Raw genomic sequence first — 21,379 nt, forward strand, 5'->3', positions numbered from 1 at the left:
CACTCGACGCCCGATTTCTTCATTTCTACCCTCCGTTAAAAAAAGCACCCGCCAAAAAAATACTGTATGCATATTAGTTATAAAGTGGTATTATTTCGGTTGGAAAACTTGTTTTTTTGGTTGGTGCGGTGGTGTCTTCTGTTGCAAACATATAGAAATGGCGCATGCGTCCTCATTTTTAAGTTTCAGAATCTCGTGACCATAATTATACCTGCGAGAAACAGTGTTGCGATAGAACCCTACTGCCACATCTATCTAGGGCAGTAGCCAGAAATTTATTTCGGAGGGGGACTCTTTCATTTCGGGAGGGGAGAAAGAGATACAATAATAGACTTAAGCATGTTAGTTCCCTATATATCAGCCATTTCCCAACATTTCGGGAGATTACCGGAATCCCCCCCACCCTCGCTACGGCCTTGCGTCTATCAAATCAAACAAAAAAACTAGTTCTTCTAATTCTTCAAGTAAAATTAGATGTTGGTTTCAAATTCAGTTTCCCGCACGGAAATACTGTATAATATCAATCTACATTTTACGCGCGTAATACCAGTTGTAATCCAGAGAATTCCAACAGTTATTTTTGTTGTGCTCAATATTTTATAACCATCACCCATACGTAATTGGATATTTTGTCGCAGACACCCCCACTACGGTATGAAATTTATGATTTTTTAGATCAGTGTTTCCTAAAGTGGGCGATGGGACTCTTCAGGGGGCGAAACCAGCTGCAGACACGATTGGGTGGCTACGAGGGGATGTAAGGAGGCGATGGGAGGACGAGAGGAAAAAGTAAGTTTTTGAAAACTTGGACCCTTTTTCCAAGGGAGCCTTCGTAAATATCTGTGCCTATGGGCAAAAAAAACTAAGTTTCATCTGTTAATGGCTTTCGCCGCGAAGAAAATATAAATTTTCGCGACAGAAAACTCGTCGCCTGTCGGCGGAGGTGGCGTATTGGTGCGCGTACAGTATAAACCTACATATTTTCGATTCCCCCCTCGAATGCTGTCGCGTCTACCGCGACGCAGTGGGGTCTGGGCCTAACTCTAGGCTCCTAGTAATTGTTATTATCTGCGGCTTTCAGGGAAAGTAGCATAGTAGCTATTGTGCATTCATAAAAGAACCGCTTATCCACAGATGGAAACATCAATGGTCAACAGCTTGCCGCGATGCTACTGATAGCGGTTGGTGATGCCCCTAGGAGCCATGACGCTCACTTGGAGGGAAACTGCCGTAATCAGGGGCGTACCCAGAAATTTCACACATTCGGAAGGGACCAAAGTGATAGAAACAATAGATTTGGCCCTCTTTTTCCCTTTTTTGGTTATTTTCTCACATTTCGGAGGGGGGGCAGACCCCCAAGTCCCCCCCCCCCCGCTACTTGGCCATAATGGAATTTTTTTTTATGAGTTCATTCACGTTTGTGAATTACTCAAACCTAAGGATAACATCTGTGTGAAAGTGGCAAAATATCAATTACCCAGACGAGTAATATTGAATTTTTGTGTTAAAAAGTTTCATATCGAAAGTGCTTTTGACACAACGGATGGTTTAAACATACAGATAAATTTCAGCCACCTCGTTGGGCAATTTACCTGTTGTGGCCTTTGTGTTTGTATTTGTAATTTCGATGGTGTCCGAAAAGAAATGAATGTAATGCGGAAGATGATGTGTTTGTTGAATCCAAACCGTAAGTACAATAATGGTTTTTTTCTTCTTTTTTCAAAATTTTGATGTTTTAATATCAATATCAGGCAATATCAATATTAATATCAGCAATATCAATATTAATATCAGCAATATCAATATTAATATCAGCAATATCAATATTAATATCAGCAATATTAATATTAATATCAGGCAATATAAATCCTTTTATATTGCCCGACACCTTGGCGGTAAGACACTTCAGCGGTACTATCTCTTCATTCTTATCAAGAACGTACCCGCACTGATTACGACAATATAAGTATAAGATTTTGATACTATCTCTGAAAATAAGCATCATTTCTCCTCCTAATATTCCGAGGAATACATGGATATGGGGATACACATTCCTTCAGCATCGTATGATTGCAATTTCTTCTCGCGATGGCGTCGGTTTAGTAAATATTTTGTTTTTTTTTTAATTGAAAATTCTATACAGAGTGACTTATGTAGTGTTTTTCCTTGAAAGAAAATGATGCATGTTCAGGGATTGATTCAACTCAATTGGAAACTGTCTCATTATTAAGTATTATAGTATATATTAATAGCATTACTCAAAATGATATAATTATATTATCAATCATATCTCTCTCAAAGAATTTTTCAATTGTTTTTTAAATTTAATTAGTGTGGTTTCATCTAAATTGTTTTTTCAATGTTTGAGCTGAAAGTGGAAATTCGTTGCAATCTAACGAGATTTCTGATGTGTTCATAAAACAATGGTAAATATTTAATGACATTCATTCGGAATTTAAATATATAAAAGAAAATAATCAATTGAAATGATTCTTCTTTCCCCCCCCCCCCGTCCCCCCGATGATGCTTGCCAGTTTTAATCAAGGAAGAAGTGAGAGTCCTGCACGTTTGAAATTATGCAAAATTACATTTTTTTTTTAATTCGGACCTAAATAATATTGCAGTAGCACTGGTGCTTTGAAAGATAAATGACAGATAACCGGAGTTCGACCTATACACGAGGAGGTCCTGGACAAGAAAGAAATTCGTGTCTCTCTGACTTGGGTCCAAATATTTTGGCTATCTCCTGAATAATGCCTGGCTGGATAATGTTTTGGATAGGAGCCGTTCAAGTATTACGTCATCATCGATGGGGGGGGGGGGGGGGTTCCGATTTACTGACTTTTGATGACAAGGGGGGAAGGGGGGTTTGGATAATGCTTACGTCATCAACCACCCTTTATGAAAATATGAGTTAGGATTCAGAGGGGCAGAGCTGATGACGAAATTTTGCTGACAAGTGGGGGGGAGGGGGTCATAAATGGCTAAAAATTTGCTTACGTAATACTTGAATGACCCCATAGGAAATTAACAAAATAAAATATCAGATGTGTTCTTGTTTTATTTGTTTATTATTTTGTTACATTGCTTGGCGAAACTTCATTTTCTCCTGTGATACCGTTCACATCCGAAATATCATAACAGAAAATAAAGTAATATAATGAAAAATATTCGCGTCAAATTCATTTCAAAATTTACTTAAAATAACAACGAATGTCTCACTAGCGGCTCGATTGATAATTTCAAAAAGTAATTTATTTTAACGATTGAATTTTGATTTTTTTTCTCTCACAAAACTTTATTGTAGAACACACACCACGGCGTCTGACTTGAAGTGACGTATTTTTTCCGTACCCTTTGAAGACGACACCTATAGCGTTCCGCTTTAGGAATTCGTGGCTTTTTCCTTCTTGTTTGCCTTTATCGTTTATTCCTTCTTTGATTTACCAGGGGGAAAGATCATTACTATTCTTAGTTGTAAACGTATTTAATTGCAAACGTACAAGATTGTTAAAAATCCAATCGACAGTCCAAAAATGAAATAATCTTTTGGCAGTATTATAGTGATTAAGAAAGAAAAAAAAAACGACAAACAAAAAAAATAGTTGGGACTCGTGTCCCATCGGGATAGATCTCTGATAAGAAGGCTGACTATATTTTCTCGAAAGAAATACGAGAAATTGAAATTCCAAATACGGGAAAATACTGGACATCGCCAATTATCGCCAAAAAATGACGCCAAAAGTAAACAAAGTTGCCAAATATTGAAGAAATTAAGGAAAAAAATCAAATAAAGCATTACTGAAACTTGCAGTGGATTTAAATGAATTCCACGAAATGAATCGTTCACCAAGACAAATGTGACAGATTAACATTATTATTTATAATCGTAATTATCATGTAATTCAGTTGTTCTCAACCTGGGGCCATGTGGCCCCCTTGCGGTCCTGGGATATTCTAGGGGGGGCCCACGGGAGAAAATCAGAAGACAGGTGGTGAAGGGAATCATAGAGAGCTGTGAAGAGAAAAAAGCTTCAAAAGTGAAACATGGTTGAAAAATATTACTACTTTCAGAATTCATCAGATCCGTCCATAGAACCAGAGGCATCTTAACCCTTGGGTCTATGTGGGCATGATCCAGGTCTTCATGTCTATAATGGAGGGAGGGGGACTGCACTATGTGGGATCTGGTACTAATGATTTTCATATGTAATCTGGTACTAATGATTTTCATATGTAATCTGGTACTAATGATTTTCATATGTAATCTGGTACTAATGATTTTCATATGTAATCTGGTACTAATGATTTTCATATGTAATCTGTTACTTAAGAGCTATAAAGCTATTACTTAAATCATAGTACCAGATCTAGTACCAGCTAAGTATGGAGGGCCGCCAGAGCAACGGTTAATGTGTTAAATCATGTTCGTTGGATCGTCTCTTATTTTACACAGACCCTTTTTTACCATATAATTTGACTCCTGGGAGAAATGTAATCCATCATTTAAATCCGTGTCTAGCCAGGATTCTATAGACTGACCTGATTTATATTAAAATTTCATTCATAATAAAAAAAATAGAAAGTATCTCACTCTTGAATGAGGGTAGAGGGGGCCCCTAGATAGGACAGGGGGGCCACGAGAAAAAAATGTGATCCATAGGGGGGCCATGAGCTGAAAAAGGTTAAGAAACACTGATGTAATTTATGAGTGGGAAAATAACTTCATCCTTTGACTTCACTAAAGAATAAAAATTCAAGTAAGCTTAGTGTAAAAAACGGGAAATACCGGGACACTTTCGCTAAAAAGTCGGGACAGCCAAAAAAACAGAAAAAAGCGGGAATGTCCCGGGAAATATGGTACGTATGGTCACCCTACTGATACGGGAAAAAAGTCATAAAGCAGCAGATTGCCAAGTAAATTTGGTTGCCGACCCATGGTTCAGGGAGTGTGAACACAATTGCGTATCTAGTGCGTTACAACAACACTAATTCTAATTGGACATTACCTAATAATAAATTCACCGGATTTCAACTCATCTCAACACCCTACTCTATACTCCATGTCAAAATAGAACACCTAAGTCCAACATGCGTTGGTGGGAATAATTTCTTGTAAAATGAAACTTCTGGATATGCGATTTAGGAGTAGGTAACACATGCTAAATCTAGTAAAAATTGTTCCAGGAATGTGTGAGGTGCCGTTGACTATAAGACCGATTAAAAGAATATTCATTTTTTATATAACGTGATCATTCCGAAGAGATCCTTACAATCAGGGGCGTAGCCAGAAATTTCGTTCGGGGGGGGGGGACCAAAGTGATAGAACAATAGATTTGGCCATCTTTTTCCCTTTTTTTCTGGTCATTTTCTCACATTTCGGGGGGACCAGACCCCCAAGTCCCCTCCCCCCTCGCTACGCCCTTGTTTACCATCTGTAATGAAATAAATAATCTGTACTCTGAATGAAAGAAATAACAACTTTCAATGCATTTTCTTTTTAAATCTCCAACAATAACAATTATCACATTTACAAGAAAAATTGACAGAAATAGCATTAAAAAAAGCCTGAAGTTCAAATTTGAAGATGGCTATTAATTGTTCCGGTCGCAAAGGCAAATACTGTACCTGGAATTAATGGGATATACAGTGGAATCTCCCACATAACGGACACTCACCGTTAGTGCACACACCTCCGGTTACCGAACACTTTTTTGAATTACGTCAACGGAATTCCGGATATGCAACTAATTATTTTACTATCCATTAACGGACACTCCTCGTTAGCGGAGAAAATTTTCGGTCTCGTGAGTGTACGTTATTGATAGGTTCTAATTGTAGCTCAAAATTTTTCTGGTTCGAGACGTTTCAATGCAGTCTCAAATCTAATGCAGTCTAAAAAATATAAATCACCTACAGATATTCAATTGTGAGGATTTCAGAATGCTGAATTAGTAAAGCTAAGCGACAGTCACCACACACTTAGCAAATATCTATTAATAATAAAATTATTTTTATTAAAACTAAGCGACACACAATGGTAGTTGTGTCTAAATTTTATTATTATTAGATATTTTTCAAGTATGATGCGAATATTACTCTGACTGCAATCAATGTAAATATGTGCATCTGTTTTGTGAATTATAGTTTCATAATTCACAAATTTAATTTTTTTTTAATGTTTTGTAATGAAGTTTACTGTAATGAAGTTTACTGTAATGTTTTGTAATGAAGTTTACTGTGATGTTTTGTAATGAAGTTTACTGTGATGTTTTGTAATGAAGTTTACTGTAATGAAGTTTACTGTAATGAAGTTTACTGTCATGTTTTGTAATGAAGTTTACTGTAATGAAGTTTACTGTCATGTTTTGTAATGAAGTTTACTGTCATGTTTTGTAATGAAGTTTACTGTAATGAAGTTTACTGTCATGTTTTGTAATGAAGTTTACTGTAATGAAGTTTACTGTCATGTTTTGTAATGAAGTTTACTGTAATGAAGTTTACTGTCATGTTTTGTAATGAAGTTTACTGTAATGAAGTTTACTGTCATGTTTTGTAATGAAGTTTACTGTAATGAAGTTTACTGTCATGTTTTGTAATGAAGTTTACTGTAATGAAGTTTACTGTCATGTTTTGTAATGAAGTTTACTGTCATGTTTTGTAATGAAGTTTACTGTCATGTTTTGTAATGAAGTTTACTGTAATCTTTTGTAATGAAGTTTACTGTAATCTTTTGAAACTTTACTGTAATTATTTTTGAATTTTTAACTCTTTTTATACTACCCTGTTGGAAGAAAACATATTGATGGAGAAAAATCAAAAATTCGTCACTGCATCTTCCAATTTTTTTGTGCTGATTTTTAACATCACTTCCGGGGGGGGGGGGCGATGAGAAATGTTATCTTTGAAAAGGGGGCGATGGGCTGAATAAGTTTTGGAAACACTGTTTTACATGGTAGCACCATGGGGGCCCATAAAAATCGGTCTGACAGGGTTCCAGCCTGGGGGCGCTAGACGATTCTTACCATTTTTTTTATTTTTCACACTATAAATTCACTATAGAAGGGTCCATGACAACTGGCCTGGGGGTCGACCAAAAATCCTAGCCCTTTTGGTGACCCGTGCAGCCACACGATATGCCGTTCTGAGAGAGGTACCAAATCTGAATTGCAAAATTGAAAACGCAAAAAAAAGTTTTGTTTACCAAAAGAACGTTGTCAGAAACGGACAAAAATAGGTCCCGCATCTGTGGATAGAGATTTTTTTTTTCTCTAATAACAACAAAAATAGGTTGGGGAAGGGTGGGCATAATTGCCACGCTAAGGAAAAATAGTTTTTTTCGATAAGTAAATGTTGAAAAAAACAAATGAAAGTTTTGTATAAGATAGTTTAGATATTTAGGTTCATGCAAAAAATACTATTTTGACTTTATTTCGGTTAGTTTTGTTGGAAAAAATATTTTCCCGCAACCCCTACCAAGTGGCCATTTTGCCCGACTGGGTAGGGCAAAATGGCCACTTGGCCATATATACCAATTTGCCCGATATAAAAAAATAATTGTTTGATTCCATTTTAAAGAATTTGAATGTGTATTCTCTCTCATGAAAGCAATATTATCATTCAATAGAAAGGTTGTGAAACTTTTTAGTACATTTTGAACTCATTTTATAACTGAAATTGCTCAGTTCATTTTAAAATTATTTCGCATTTTGCTAGCTATTGTATTTTTATTAATTTATTTACAAAAATCACAGATGAACTCATTGTCTTCTTCCTCGCAACCGGCACAGGCCTCGTGTGCTCAATGTAGACAGTTTGAGCATCTGATGAATCTTTCATTTTGTTTGGACTTGAAAAATTGTGTCCACAGAGGAGGCAATCAGCATCAGTGACGTCACTCATCAGAGTCCTCAAAGAAAGCACCCTTAACCACTTTGGATTTCCTTTTCCGCTATTATGAGATCATTTTTATAAGGGCTTGAAGTCAAAACTGCAGCTGATCTCTTTTTTCGCTTATTTTTTCGTTTGGCAATGTTTGCTTTAGGGATTGGAACCATATCATGAGGGCTTACAACAGATGAGATACGGGGCTTGATGAGTGGGCTTACATCAGATGAGGTACTGGGCCTTGATGAGTCTCTCGAGATGCGTAGAAATTGTTGTATTGTTGGAATCTCCAGAACCTACAGTGAACGCTGCGTTGTCGTCACTGGAAAGTACAGGAAGTGCAGCGTTGGGTTGATGGTCTGCAGATCCGCAATCCGTCTGAACAAAAGGAGTTCTCTCTTGATTCGGGCCTGCGACACCTCATGATCTTCAGCTGGTAGATTTTGCAAGAATCACTCAATTGCTTGAACATAATAAATGTTGAATGGGTTCATGAAAGATACATCCAGGGGCTACAGCTTGTGACAGCAATGAGTTGGAAGAAAAACTACAGTGGTATGATTATTCCTAGCTTTTTCAATGAAGGGGAGGTTCTTCGTGTGCTTAGCGTGTCCATCAAGTATTAGTAATACTGGGTCTTCTTTCGATGGTTTGGCATATTTCAAGAAGGGATCAAACCACTGGGGGAATATATGTCAATTTGCATCCACCCTGAACTTTGACAAACGAAATCTGTCCCAGGTGGAGCACCACCTTTAAGTTCTTCTTTCATCCGCTGCCTAGGAAATATGACGAAAGGAGGGATAAAAATTCTCCTCGCTGACATACAAACTGCAAAAGTAGGGAGAACACCTCTTTCGACAGATGTGAGGGAGTCAACTTGACGTCTCCCCTTAAGTGCGAAAACTATTTTTATTAATGATTAAATTTAATCTCTCTATGATTAAAATAATTTGATTAAATCTTCTACGATTAAAATAAATTTCGAAACTGGGAGTCTTTTTGTTCTGTTATCAAGTCCAGGTTCTAGTTATCGAGATTTTGCTGTGTGTGTGTGCATGCGTGTGTGTGGTGTCACCCTCTTCGGCGCCATTATATAAATGCGACTCCACAGCATAAACGATTAGCCCACAAACTCTTACTTCGACATATATATTTATAGCTTAAATTTCAAGGGGTGAATGCTAATCGCATGTATTTAGGAGCTTGTATTCAGTTAAAAACATTAATGAAACACGCTTATCTTACATCAGCACAGTGAAAAACAAGAAAATGTTGAATTATTTCCAAACAAATGGTCTGACCATCTTCCAACTTTCAAATAACAATGATGGTGGACTAGCAGAGCAGTTAAGGCGTTTGGAGCTTTGTGGCAGCACCTTACGGGGTGGAAATAGCCAGTGGCCATTATGCCCACCCTTCCCCTACCACAACAGTAGAGATATTTTTCTCCAGCCACTTCGGCTTATGGTCCTGATACTACTTGCTACTTGGCCTTACATGCACCTCATACACATTCCTCTGAGGGATTTCTAATAGAATTTCGAATCAATACATGCAGGAATGTGTGTTGAGTATGATAATGTGCGCGTAACCTTAACGTTTTATGCTGTCAGAGTTTTGCTTGTTTCGTATTCTTGCTCCCGTTGCCATCTCTCTTCCATATTTCGAAGTGAAGATGGTAAATGCTTGAATTTTTCATGTCATATAAGTATCATGTTGAAGGTCTGCCTGCTCTCTGCAGAGGAACTTTTTAGTATGAGCGACCGGCTCGCATTCACAATTCGAACTTGGAAAACCGACTTCAGCTCAGACCATCACTGTGGTGGCCAGAAGTTCGAACCTGCTGCTGGTCCAAACCTAGGGCCTTGCGGCAGAATATGGGGTCCATAGGTAGCAGGGGTTCCGGTGTGACATTAATATAGTTTATTTTTCACAGGGCACTAGACGTCCTAGTTTCCAGTGTTATTTTAAGAGTCTTCACTTCTTTAACAAAAAAAGGTAACTTTTGTCCGGTTTTTGAAATTACTTTAACTCTTATTAGGTGAAATGCTAGAAATTCGAATTACCCGTATTTTTCAGAAAAAATATGGTCAATAAAATCTTAGTAAGAGTGTGTGTTGCTGCCATCTAGTAACTCAAGCTCAAAGTTTCAAAAAGTTTGTGTTATTTGATTATATGGATAGATGGCAGCGTTACCAGGGTAAAAATTAAGATCGATTTTTTTTGGTAAAATACCTCAAAAAGACTCAATTCAGTGAATTCAGTGATTTCTTTAAATGAAATAAATAAATAATCAGATGCTGGATTTTGTTATCGTCTGCGTTTACTTTGTTCATCACCTCATCCTTGTCATCAAGAGAAGTCCGTAGATATATTTCGTATGGCGATGGCACGAAAACCAATTCGTCGTGATTGCACTAAAATTATATTTCATATCACATCAAATATTATTATATTCAGGGGCATAGCCAGAAATTTCTGTCTAGGGGGGGCACTTTCATTTTCGGGGGTTGACAACTTTTTCCTTTTTTTCGGTCATTTTTTCACATGTCGGGGGTCAGACCCCTCCAAGTCCCCCAACCCTCGCTACGCCCTTGATTATATTTGTATCATCGAACTATATATTAATACGAGTAATATAAGCTCGATGGTTTTCATAATTTCTCTTTTCCAGATCCCAATTTTCCGTATTTTTTTCCTCCGAGAAAATATGGTCAGAATAATCTGATGAATACCGAGGCTTGCTGCCATCTATCAACATTTTGTCCAAGCTTTGAAAAAAATCATGATGTTTGATTATGGCAACGTTACTGTAGCAAGACTCAAGGTTGAAAAAACATTATTGGCTTCTCTTTTTTGTTGAAAAACCTAGAAGAAACTTGAAATTCCCGATATATAGACTGACCATATTTCCTCGAGAGAAATACGGGACATAGGGATTACAATTACGGGAAAATACGGGACATTGCCAATTATCGCCAAAAATGACGCTAAAACCAAACAAAGTTGCCAAATATTGTTGAAATAATGGAAAAATCACAATGGCGGGAAATGCAAATTGCAGTGGATTAAAATGTATTCCACGAAAAAAAAACCGTTTACCAAGGCAAATGTGGGAGATTAATATTCCCATATATAGTTGTAATTATCATAAAATAATTTATGAGTTGAAAAATAATTTCAATCTTTGACTTCAATAAAGAATAAAAATTCAAGTAGGCTTCGTGTGAAATACGGGAAAAATCGGGACACTTTTGCGAAAAAGTCGGGACGGCCAAAAAAACAGAAAATACCGGGACTGTCCCAGGAAATACGGGACGTATAGTCACCTTACCGATATAGTAACTTTTCAACGTTTCTCTTACAAATAGGCTGACCAAATTTCCTCTAGAGAAATACGGGAATTTATGATTTCAAATACGGGATATTGCCAATTATTGCAAGGAACGACGCCAAAGGTGAACAAAGTTGCGAAATATTGCTGAAATTACGCAAAATCGCAATGGCGGGAAACAAAGCATTACTGCGAATTGCAGTGGATTGAAATGAATTTCTCGAAATAAAACTTTCACCAAGACAAATATGTGATAGATTAATGGTCTTATTTATAGTTCTTGATAAACATAATATAATGTATGAGTTGAAAAATAATTTCAATCTTTGACTTCAATAAAGAATGAAAATCCAAGTAGGCGTCATGTAAAAAACGGGGAAAACCGGGAAACTTTTGCCAAAAAGTCGGGACGGCCAAAAAAAGGGAGAAAACCGGGAATGTCGCGGGAAATACGGGACGTATGGACGTATAGTCACTTCTCTTACGAGTAGAAGAATCATCAGATACTGTATTCTGTTGTTGTCTGTGGTAACTTCGTCCATCACCTTATCCGTGCCATCAAGGGAAGTCCGTAGATTTATTTCAAAATGGCGACGGCACGAAAACCATTTCGTCGCGACTGCGCTAAAATTATGTACCGCTAGCGTATGTATGTATGTATGCATCCATCCTCCAGCGGATCAATAGCGTTCTTTATTAATTGTTATTCCGGCGAATTCCTGATATACGGACAGCGAGAAACACGACCCCGCTCTACGATTAACGGTAAATTTACAAAGTGATTGAAATTTTAAACAATTGCATTGCTTTTCCATTATTCATTGAAGGCATTTTGAAGCCTCTACAAACATGGCTGGGCAATAGTATATATGCCGGACCCGATTTCCCATTTGCCCATGAAGAAATCGGGGGGAGGGGGGAAATCATGGGGTTCTCAAAATATAATGTTCATATACATTCTCTACCCAAACAACGTTGACCTCAATGAGAGGTCACATAATTTCTTTGCCCAGGGCCGCAACTAGGGGGGGCGGGCAAGAGAGCCTGAACGCTGGATCGGGGGGCGCAGGAGGGGTGCGATTGCCCTCCCCAGGGTTTGAAAAAATACAATAGAAATAGATAAAGGTAAATAAATATATATATATATGAATGTATATTGAGTGTGTTCTTTGTCCCTCCTCCACGGAAAAAGTCGAGGGGGCTCAAAATTCGTATAATCCATCAACACAAGACATGAGGTGGCCCTAGCCCAGGGCCGCAACTGAATGCTCTTGGTCAGCCTGGGCAAGCACCCAGGAACAGATGCAGTATAATCCAGATCGCTGTGACGCTTTTTTTTTTTCGATGCCAGCTAACTAAGGACTCCCCAGCAGGACTCAATCCACACGGGTAAAAGGCTTTTATCTCGGGAGGGACAGAGCCTGGGTCGCGTCTGGTCTGTCGGAGCTAACTGCGGACCCTGGAAAAAAAAAATCACCAGCATAGAAAACATTGCAAAAGCGGAAACCAGCAATAATAATAAAAACAAATATTCTCAGTATATAAATATAAAACCCAGACTCTCTTTGAAATAATAAACCGATCAGAGCATAAATACATAAAATTATCCTCAAAATACGTAATAGTAAACGAAATAATTATATTTACGAGATTTAAAATGGAAGGCATGATAAAAAAAAGGGCTGAAGTTACAAGAAAATAAGAAATATATTGGAAAAATGCAACCTGACAAGTATGCTGTATAATCAAGATAATATCCTAGTGACGATACAACAATGCGTTGGAAAACAAAATGACGTTATTTCAAATATTACGCGAAAGGAGGAAACGCTGTGTTAGCCGTTTGAATTGCCCATGCTACTAGTGCCACCTGAAATGGATGATTCTAGAAGGGAGATAGAAGTTATGGCAACGTTTTGGCGAATTGGACAAAGTCCCAATGATCAGTGTTTAAACTGTGAAGCACCCAACCAAAAGCTGAGGAGCTTTTGAATAATCGAACAACCCCCTCCCCTCATGCTGAAGGACCTGGCACCTGGTCGGACCAATGTGACACGAGGGGCTCACACTAGCCAACGAGGGAAGACATGGTCCAGGACCTGGCCTGGACACGGCGGAGGGCTCACCCGAGCCAACAAGCCAATGAGGGAAAACATGGTTCAGGACCTGGCGCTTGGTCACAGAGAGGAACAGGGGGCTCGGGCTCAATAAAGCTGGAAAGGACATCAGAAGAGCTCATCGGAATAAATTGTATATTGTATAATAGAAATATTTAAATCTGTATATACTTTTTTTTTTTTTAATGTGTTTTTATATTCAATGTTCATGTATTTTATGTGCATAATAAAGCACCCGACATCGCCCAGCCCCTCATCCGGGCAATGGCTAAAATTGACAATGGTCGATAGAGCCTGGGCGGTGCACGGAATGAAATGAAATGTATTATACTGCATTTGTACCGCTATCGAAAAGTGTGTGTATAAATTGATGGGCCACTGAACCAGACATGCACCTCGTCCATATTCCTCCGCGGAACTTCTAACAAATTGGTATATGTTAAAATTTGTGTGTATGTGTAGTGAACCTCACGTGAAGTTTGTTTCTGTGGAATGCTTGTGATATATGTGTAGTGCTGCCATCTGCTATCAAGTTTTCTAACTATGAGTTAAGTGTAATGATTGAATAATTGTACGGTTGTAGGCCTGTTGCTCTCTGTGGTGACACTTTTTAACGGAGAGATTGGATGATATCGGGGAATCTATGATATTGTTTGAGACCGTATCTACTCCCCAACATAATTTGACAATCAATATGTTAGTTATGCCATGTTACAGTGAAAATCCTATTCAATGAGTTTCATTGGTTAATATATTCCCTTTATATAACAGCTCCTTTATAACGATACATTTCTAGTGTCCCTTGAATACAATTATACAGGGTGTTTTAGAAAAACATCGCCAAAATGAAAGGGCAATTCAGGCATACGATAACAATCAAAAATAACTTGTGAATATAGGCTAGCATTGCTGCCAAGTCTTCCAAATTTCTACTCCATCTCTCGAACTCCAGAAAAATTCTTATTTCTCCCAAATTTCGACCATGATTGTAAAAAATCTATTTTTGGTGAAAGAATATTTCTGAAAAATTTACCTGGAAAAACAGCCTTTGCTTTTTTTTTTTTATCCCCAAAATCACAAATTTAATGTAAATTTTCATCATTGCATCAAATCACAAAAAATATTTAACTTTTGGCGGAATGCCAAAATTCACTAAACAGCCTGCGTCAATCAGCCTTTCATTATCCGAAATTGGCGAGGTGACCTGTTTCTGGGCGGATGGCGATTTCTTTGCTGGCAGTGATTTGATTTGAGATAAGTAAATGTTAATCAGCATGATAGCTTGCACGATGTCATGCTTTTGCAAAGGAAAAATATCGCTACAATTGTGGGAAGTAAAACGGTATGTACAATACAGCATAAACAAAGAAAAAATGATAACAGACTGGATTAGTTCAAACGCACGCTGTATGCAAAAGTATTATTACACTAGCCACCGCGTATAAGCTTGTTTGCTGTTTTAACACAAGAAAAAAAAAATTTGTTATAAGAATCAGATTTCTGCCTATAAGAATAAAAAAAACTATTTTTTTCATCAAAAAGTGGAACATCCCTAGGGCAGGTACCTTCAACTTATTGCTTGTGAACACCAATAGTGCTCTACCCTAGCACCCGATTTTGTGCTCGCAAACACTTGATCAACGTCCCGATTAAATACCTTGTACAAATTGCATTCAAGGATTAAAATCAATCCCCATTTTTCGAGCATTCTTTTGTCTAACTTGCCGTAAGGGAGCTCTACTTTTCATGATGTGTAGAGTGGGTAGGAAAAAAAATTTTTTTCATTTTTAAATCGCTATAGTGCGGAAAAGTTGCCTCCTTTAATAAGAAACACAACTTAAAAATTTTATATATCTTTTGTTCGCTCATCGTACTTGAAGTTCATAGAAATTGACAAAATTTAACATTCTTCTTAAATTCTTTAATATTACTTAAAAATCCACTATCGACACGCTATATATAGTTTGTAATGTATGGTTCAATAACATAAAATAAATTAAAACATCGTTAATATTTCAATGTTCACCGGTCGCGCAATGTGTCCAAAAAATGGGAATTGGCCAAACTTTTGAGAGTTTCGTTGTGCCGCTCCTCACCTGTTTTGTCCGAACAAAACAACCTAAAACTCACCACGAGGAGTGCTGAGTGCATGTTAAGTTCCACCCGCTCCCTATCCAATCAACTATCCAAAGTAGGAGTGTATGTGTAATTTACATTAAGTTTTAAAACCAGTTACCAAAATTGACTACGATTCAGTGGTTCACTGTTTCTGTCAGTACTCTGTTTACTGTTTTCTATCAGTAACATGAAAACCACACCAGGTTACATTCACCTCGATATCATTGAATTTATGTAAAGAAAAAACAATTTAAATTTTGTGATTTAAATCAAGCCGATTTAAATTAGCATACTCCTAGGGGAAAAAAGCGCCAACAGGTGAAAAAAAGAAATCACCAAAGGGGAAAAAAGGAGTGGGATAAGATTTACGCATGAAACGAGCAGGATGTTCATTTTTATGCATATTTTGTGGTTAAATATGCATATTTAATCACAAATTTTATTATTCATGGTATTTCATTAAGATTATTCAGCAAAATTACCTAAACATACCTTATTTCCTGCAAAAGTGCTGAATAATTTGAGTTATGTTCTCTTCCCTGTGGCTTTGATTATCTCCCATATACATGTAGTTTTTGCATTGGTAAGTTAAAATTGTTCGGTTTTCTGGAACAATATTGCTCTATCACTGATATACAAAGAATAAACATAGAAAAAGTCAGTTGCATGTGTTTTTTCCCCTTGAATAATGACACAGCAAATAAAATTGTTTCCACTGTACCAAATCACAAAAAAATATTTCTTCTTGGTGAGTAAAGACAAAATTTATCAAATTGCTGTAGTCACATAGATGGCAGGGCTACAACAGTACAATTATTTACTCGTTGCACTTCACACATAGAAAAATTGGTGGCAGATGGAAGCACTACACATAGCAAGCATTACACAGAAACAAACTTCATTCTAGGTTCACTACACTTACACACACATTCCGGTGTGTACCAAATTATTGGAAATTCCATAGAGGAATGTGTACAAGCAGTGCAGTAACTAGACAGGTGCACCTGCACAGGGGTCCTCAGATGGGGCCTAAATGCAAATTCTTGCACAGGAATGGCTAGTCACGCCACTGCGTAAGTGGTGCGTGTACAGTTAAGTAGTAGTAGTCAAATAGATGAAATGACCTGGGTCAAAGTTACTTACGGCACAAGTTAGAATTTTGGTGACTTTTTTCCAAATGATCATGAAACATTCTATATAAGTCAGCAAAAATCATCAACGTAGCACTTCAGCAGTGAAAAATGAAAACTTTATTATTTACTTTAACTTTATAAATTTATTAAATGAAGATCATATATTTAAAAAAATAAAATCTTTTCACAAATTAAATGCACCATAATTCCATTGATCTGGGTTGCCAAAAAGCCAAATGACTGCCAAGTCAAGTTTGTTGTGCATCTGATACTTCACACTTGCCATGACCACCTAATGGTGAGTTTTGTTGGCATGATTCTGATTTGAGTGTGATAATGACAGCTAATTTTTTTTGTAAAATCCTGTTTGGCAATAATTGGTGACTTTGCTCTAATCTGTGATGGCTAGCTCATGTTTTTCTCTGTTTTCTCTATCATGTTTTTCCAAAGAGAAAGAACCCACCCACCCCCCCCCCCCCCCCACAATTTCATTTTAATTGATGAAAAACCCTTGCTATTTATAAAAATATATTTGTCACATAATAATAAAAATCGCTAATAAATATTTGTCTGTTTATAGATTTTGTATGGCGTTGGGATCCTGTAAAAAGATCTCCCTAATTCTCATTTTCTGAAATTACTTGACAGTTATGTTATAAACTGCAACAAGGTACATTAAACTAAATTTATTTGTTTTCAAGAAATAATCATAATAAACGGCTGATTCTATCAAGTGGTAACATTTGTATGTCATAACATCAAACCAAAAGGAGTGGTACCGATATTTTCTGAGTGTTTTTCTTTGTTGTTTGTGTAAGAAAAAGCCTATATACTATTTTGTTCTATCTTCATGCTTCAATGTATTGAGATAATGTTTAAAAGAAATATATTCTTTTTATCAGGTTGATGAGCTCGTAGTGAAAGTAAAACTTGAAGCCTTTTGATCGCAGAATAACAGGTAAGCAGATTATTTGGAATCTTCTTTTGTGTTCCTTTTAATGGCATTGGCAACAATCAATAGCAATACTGTACAATATTTTTGATAAACCAGTTGATGTTTTATTAAACTTCATGTCAGAACCACTCAAAATTGTGGTCAATTCCTAAATAGTCAAACCTCTCTTTCTCGAAAACCTCCATATCTCTAAAAATAATAAAATCCTTGCATTTATTGTACTAAATCAATGCATTTTCACCTCTCTGTCTTGAAGTGATTTTTGAAAAACTCGACAGCTTAGCCCAATCATAGTAAAAATAGAACACTGAATTTCCTTTTCTTTTGGGCAAATCTGGTGTTTTTCCGGAGGTAAAAAAGAAACATAAGAAAGGATTATTTAGTAAAACAGCTCATTGTGTTGATGGGTCTCGTCAATCGTGGGTGGATACTATGATTGGCAGGGGTTGGATGCCATGTGAATGGCTCGTTCAGCATGGCAAAAGTCAGCCAACAGACAATTCAAAATTGCTTTATTAAAGTTCACCAGTTATTAAATTCACCAGTTATAAGCTTTATTCACTTCACCAGTTATCTCAGTGATGAATCAGGTCCGATCTGGTGGCTCACTCGAAATTCAATGAATCTCAGGAAAATTTTGAAGATGAAATTTCAGAACATTGGGGCATTACTAAAAACACTTAAAGCTAGAAATTTCATTTTCTGATTTTGTGGAAATGGACAGTTCACTGCAAACTTACAGCACCTTGACTGATACCGAAATTATTGCTCAATGTATGGCCGACTCGGATGACGAAAATACAGCAGAAAATACTCCAGATGAATTTAAAAAAAGTAACAGTGAGAAATGCTGTAAAAATGCTGTCATTTTTATGTAGCAAATAGAGCCCGAATAAATAGCCCCAAAATATTTGCAGCTGCTCCTCGTATGGATGAAATTGTGAAGGCTCAATGAAAAAAAAAATATATGAATCAAACTTGCAGATTATTTTAAATAAGGTCTGTAAATAAAATTGAATTGAACAAAAAAAATCAAACTAAATTTAGTGTATTTGCATATAGTGTAATTGAACATTGATTTGTAACTTAACCAATAATTTCATTAGTATGTAGTAAAATATAGTATGGTATTTTTCACCATTTTTTGGCATATTTTTCCTTTCTTACTGAAAAAAATTATTTCTCAAACTCTTATCTTGAAATTTTTTTTTGGTCCCTACAGTTTCGAGATAGCGAAGTTTGACTGTATATAGATTATTGCTGTTTGTATATTATTATAATTATTGTATATCTTGTGGCCCTATTGGGTGTTATTTACTTCAGCAGAACGATGTGAACACCGTAATGACCTTAAAATATTGGCCCACAAACTTAACATTATAATTTAATCAAGCAACTGAATTGCCAAAATTTATATAAGATTAATGGTTAACATTGTCTGCAATAATTATTTTGCTGTTCTGTAATCAGCATCGCTGTGCAAGTTCTTTAGCATGTAGAACAACAGAAATCATATCAGGTTAAATGCAATCTTGATGCATTTTGACAATGTTATTTAATTCAAATGTTGCTCTTTGTCTAATTTCATTTGAATTTCTCCCCCTCTGTATTTTAATTAGACGGAGTAACTACGCTGTAAATGGAATCGGTAAAAGTTGAAGAAAAAGAAGAAGAATTGATGCCAGCATCCAATGGTAGTGACACCACACAAGATGGTACCATGGAAGTGGATAATTCTACTGGCAAGAGGGCAAAAACTGATGGTGGACCACCTCGGAAAAAGAAGAAGGGTCCTAAATCAAATGAGCCCAAAAATGCTCTCATGCAGTTGAATGAATTGAGACCAGGTCTGACTTATGATGTTGAGTCCCAAGATGGACCTTCTCACGAACCAATCTTTGTGGTATCTGTGACCGTCAATGGTCAGAAATTCTTTGGTCAAGGTGGATCTAAGCAATTAGCTAAACATGCTGCAGCAGAAGCTGCACTTAAATCATTCGTACAATTTCGAGATATGCCAGAAGTTATTGCATCACTGGGTAAACCTCAGCTGTCTCTCGCCGATTTCACTGCAGACAACATTGAGAACCAAGTTCCAGATTACAGAAGCTTTGAGAAAATTGGTCAAATTGAAAGTGGAACTCCTACTGTCCAGGATGGAAGCATGCAAGCTCGAACGAAATTAGCAAAGAAATTGTCAAAAGTCCTTAATGAGGCCGATCAACACAATCCCATCATGTTATTGAATGAACTTCAGCCAGGTTTGAATTACGATTTTGTCAGAGAAAATCCATTTGCACCCAGCCAGAGGTTTGTTATGAGCGTTACTATTGATGGAGAAGTCTATGAGGGTGTGGGTCCCAATAAGAAAGCTGCAAGAGCATCTGCAGCACGCTCCGCTCTTTCGAAACGGTACAATGTTAATTTCCACTCTTTGACGTTTCCGCCAGGATCCAGTATGGACAGGAAACTTTTTAGTTTCCCTCAAAATACAGCAGACAAGATTGCAAAAGCAGTGAATGATACATTTAATAACATTATGTCTACAAATCTGGATTTTGCCAAGTGGAAAGTACTCGCTGGTATTGTCATGACTACTGACGAGGACATGCAAGATGTACATGTTATAGGCATAGGAACTGGTACAAAACATTTGAACGGAGAGTACATGAGCATGAGCGGCACCGCTCTGAATGATTGTCATGCTGAAGTGATCAGTCGCCGCTGCGTGAGAGATTACTTCTATTCTCAGCTGGAATTGCATGCGCAAGGAAAAGGAGATGAATCAGTTCTTGAGAAGTCTCCCAATGGCAAATTTGTTGCAAAACCCAATATCAAATTTCATCTCTTCATTAGTACATCTCCATGTGGCGATGCGAGAATCTTCTCTGTGCATCAAGATGAATATACAGACGTCGTTGATCTACATCCTAACCGTAAGGCTCGAGGACTTCTTCGTACGAAAATAGAGTCTGGTGAGGGAACTATACCTGTCAAGGAAGGCCAGGGAATTCAGACATGGGATGGCATTATCCAGGGACAGCAGCGATACTTGACAATGTCTTGTTCCGACAAAGTTCTCTCTTGGAATATTCTTGGCATACAGGGCTGTCTTTTGAGCCATTTCATGGAGCCTATATACTTACACAGCATCATCTTGGGCAGGCTTTTCCATTCTGAGCATATGTATCGTGCCATGTGTGGCCGCATCAAGGATCATCTCAAAGATCTGCCATCTCCATATTGCTTCAATCTTCCAAAAATGAGTGTTATATCTAGTCTGGAAGTGCGGCAACTGGCAAAATCCCCGAGTTTCAGTGTGAGCTGGACCAAGGGCATGGAAAAACCAGAAGTCGTGACTGCAAAAACGGGCAAGCAAGAGTCGGGTCAAGTATCAAGACTTGCGAAAATGTCATTCTTTGCGAGGTTCGCTAACCTGTACAAGTGTTTGGGCCCAAAAGATCAACCTGTACCAAAATCCCTGTCATACGCAGAAATGAAGAAATCGGTAGCCGAGTACAGAAATGCGAAAGAAGCCATCTTCAAAGCTTTCCAGGAAGCTAACCTTGGACAGTGGGTGAAGAAGCCAATGGAACAAGATGATTTCGAAGTCTGGTTATAAAAACCTTTAGAGGGATAACGATTTCCTTATTTCATCTGGTAAGCAAAAATATAAGGGAAAAACTATTTGTTGCTTATTAAATTGCCCTGTGCTTGAAAAAAATCTTTCATTATTATTTTTTATCAAGCATATTCCATTCGGTTACTATTCAGATTATCGAAAAATCAACACATATAATACTATGAATAAAAGTAATCATGACGAAATTTA

At 37.2% G+C, this 21,379-nt stretch overlaps 1 protein-coding gene across 2 annotated transcripts; it reads left to right on the forward strand.

Annotated features, from left to right (window-relative positions):
- The first annotated feature begins 11,797 nt into the window (after window positions 1–11,797).
- Window positions 11,798–21,379, forward strand: Adar (Adenosine deaminase acting on RNA). 2 transcript variants are annotated; one of them, XM_089250786.1, is made up of 3 exons: window positions 11,798–11,989; window positions 17,495–17,550; window positions 19,167–21,379. In XM_089250786.1, exon 3 carries the CDS (start codon window positions 19,187–19,189, stop codon window positions 21,167–21,169), a length of 1,983 nt encoding a protein of 660 aa, XP_089106912.1. In that variant the 5' UTR covers window positions 11,798–11,989; window positions 17,495–17,550; window positions 19,167–19,186; the 3' UTR covers window positions 21,170–21,379. The 2 variants fall into 2 exon arrangements, with proteins under 2 accessions (XP_089106912.1, XP_089106913.1); XM_089250787.1 differs by lacking the exon at window positions 11,798–11,989 and adding an exon at window positions 17,173–17,262.

Source organism: Pholcus phalangioides, unplaced genomic scaffold, assembly GCF_987345545.1.
Source record: "Pholcus phalangioides strain wild (caught in Gottingen) unplaced genomic scaffold, Ppha-v1.0 ptg000024l_1, whole genome shotgun sequence".
In the NCBI taxonomy this organism is placed as follows: domain Eukaryota; kingdom Metazoa; phylum Arthropoda; class Arachnida; order Araneae; family Pholcidae; genus Pholcus; species Pholcus phalangioides.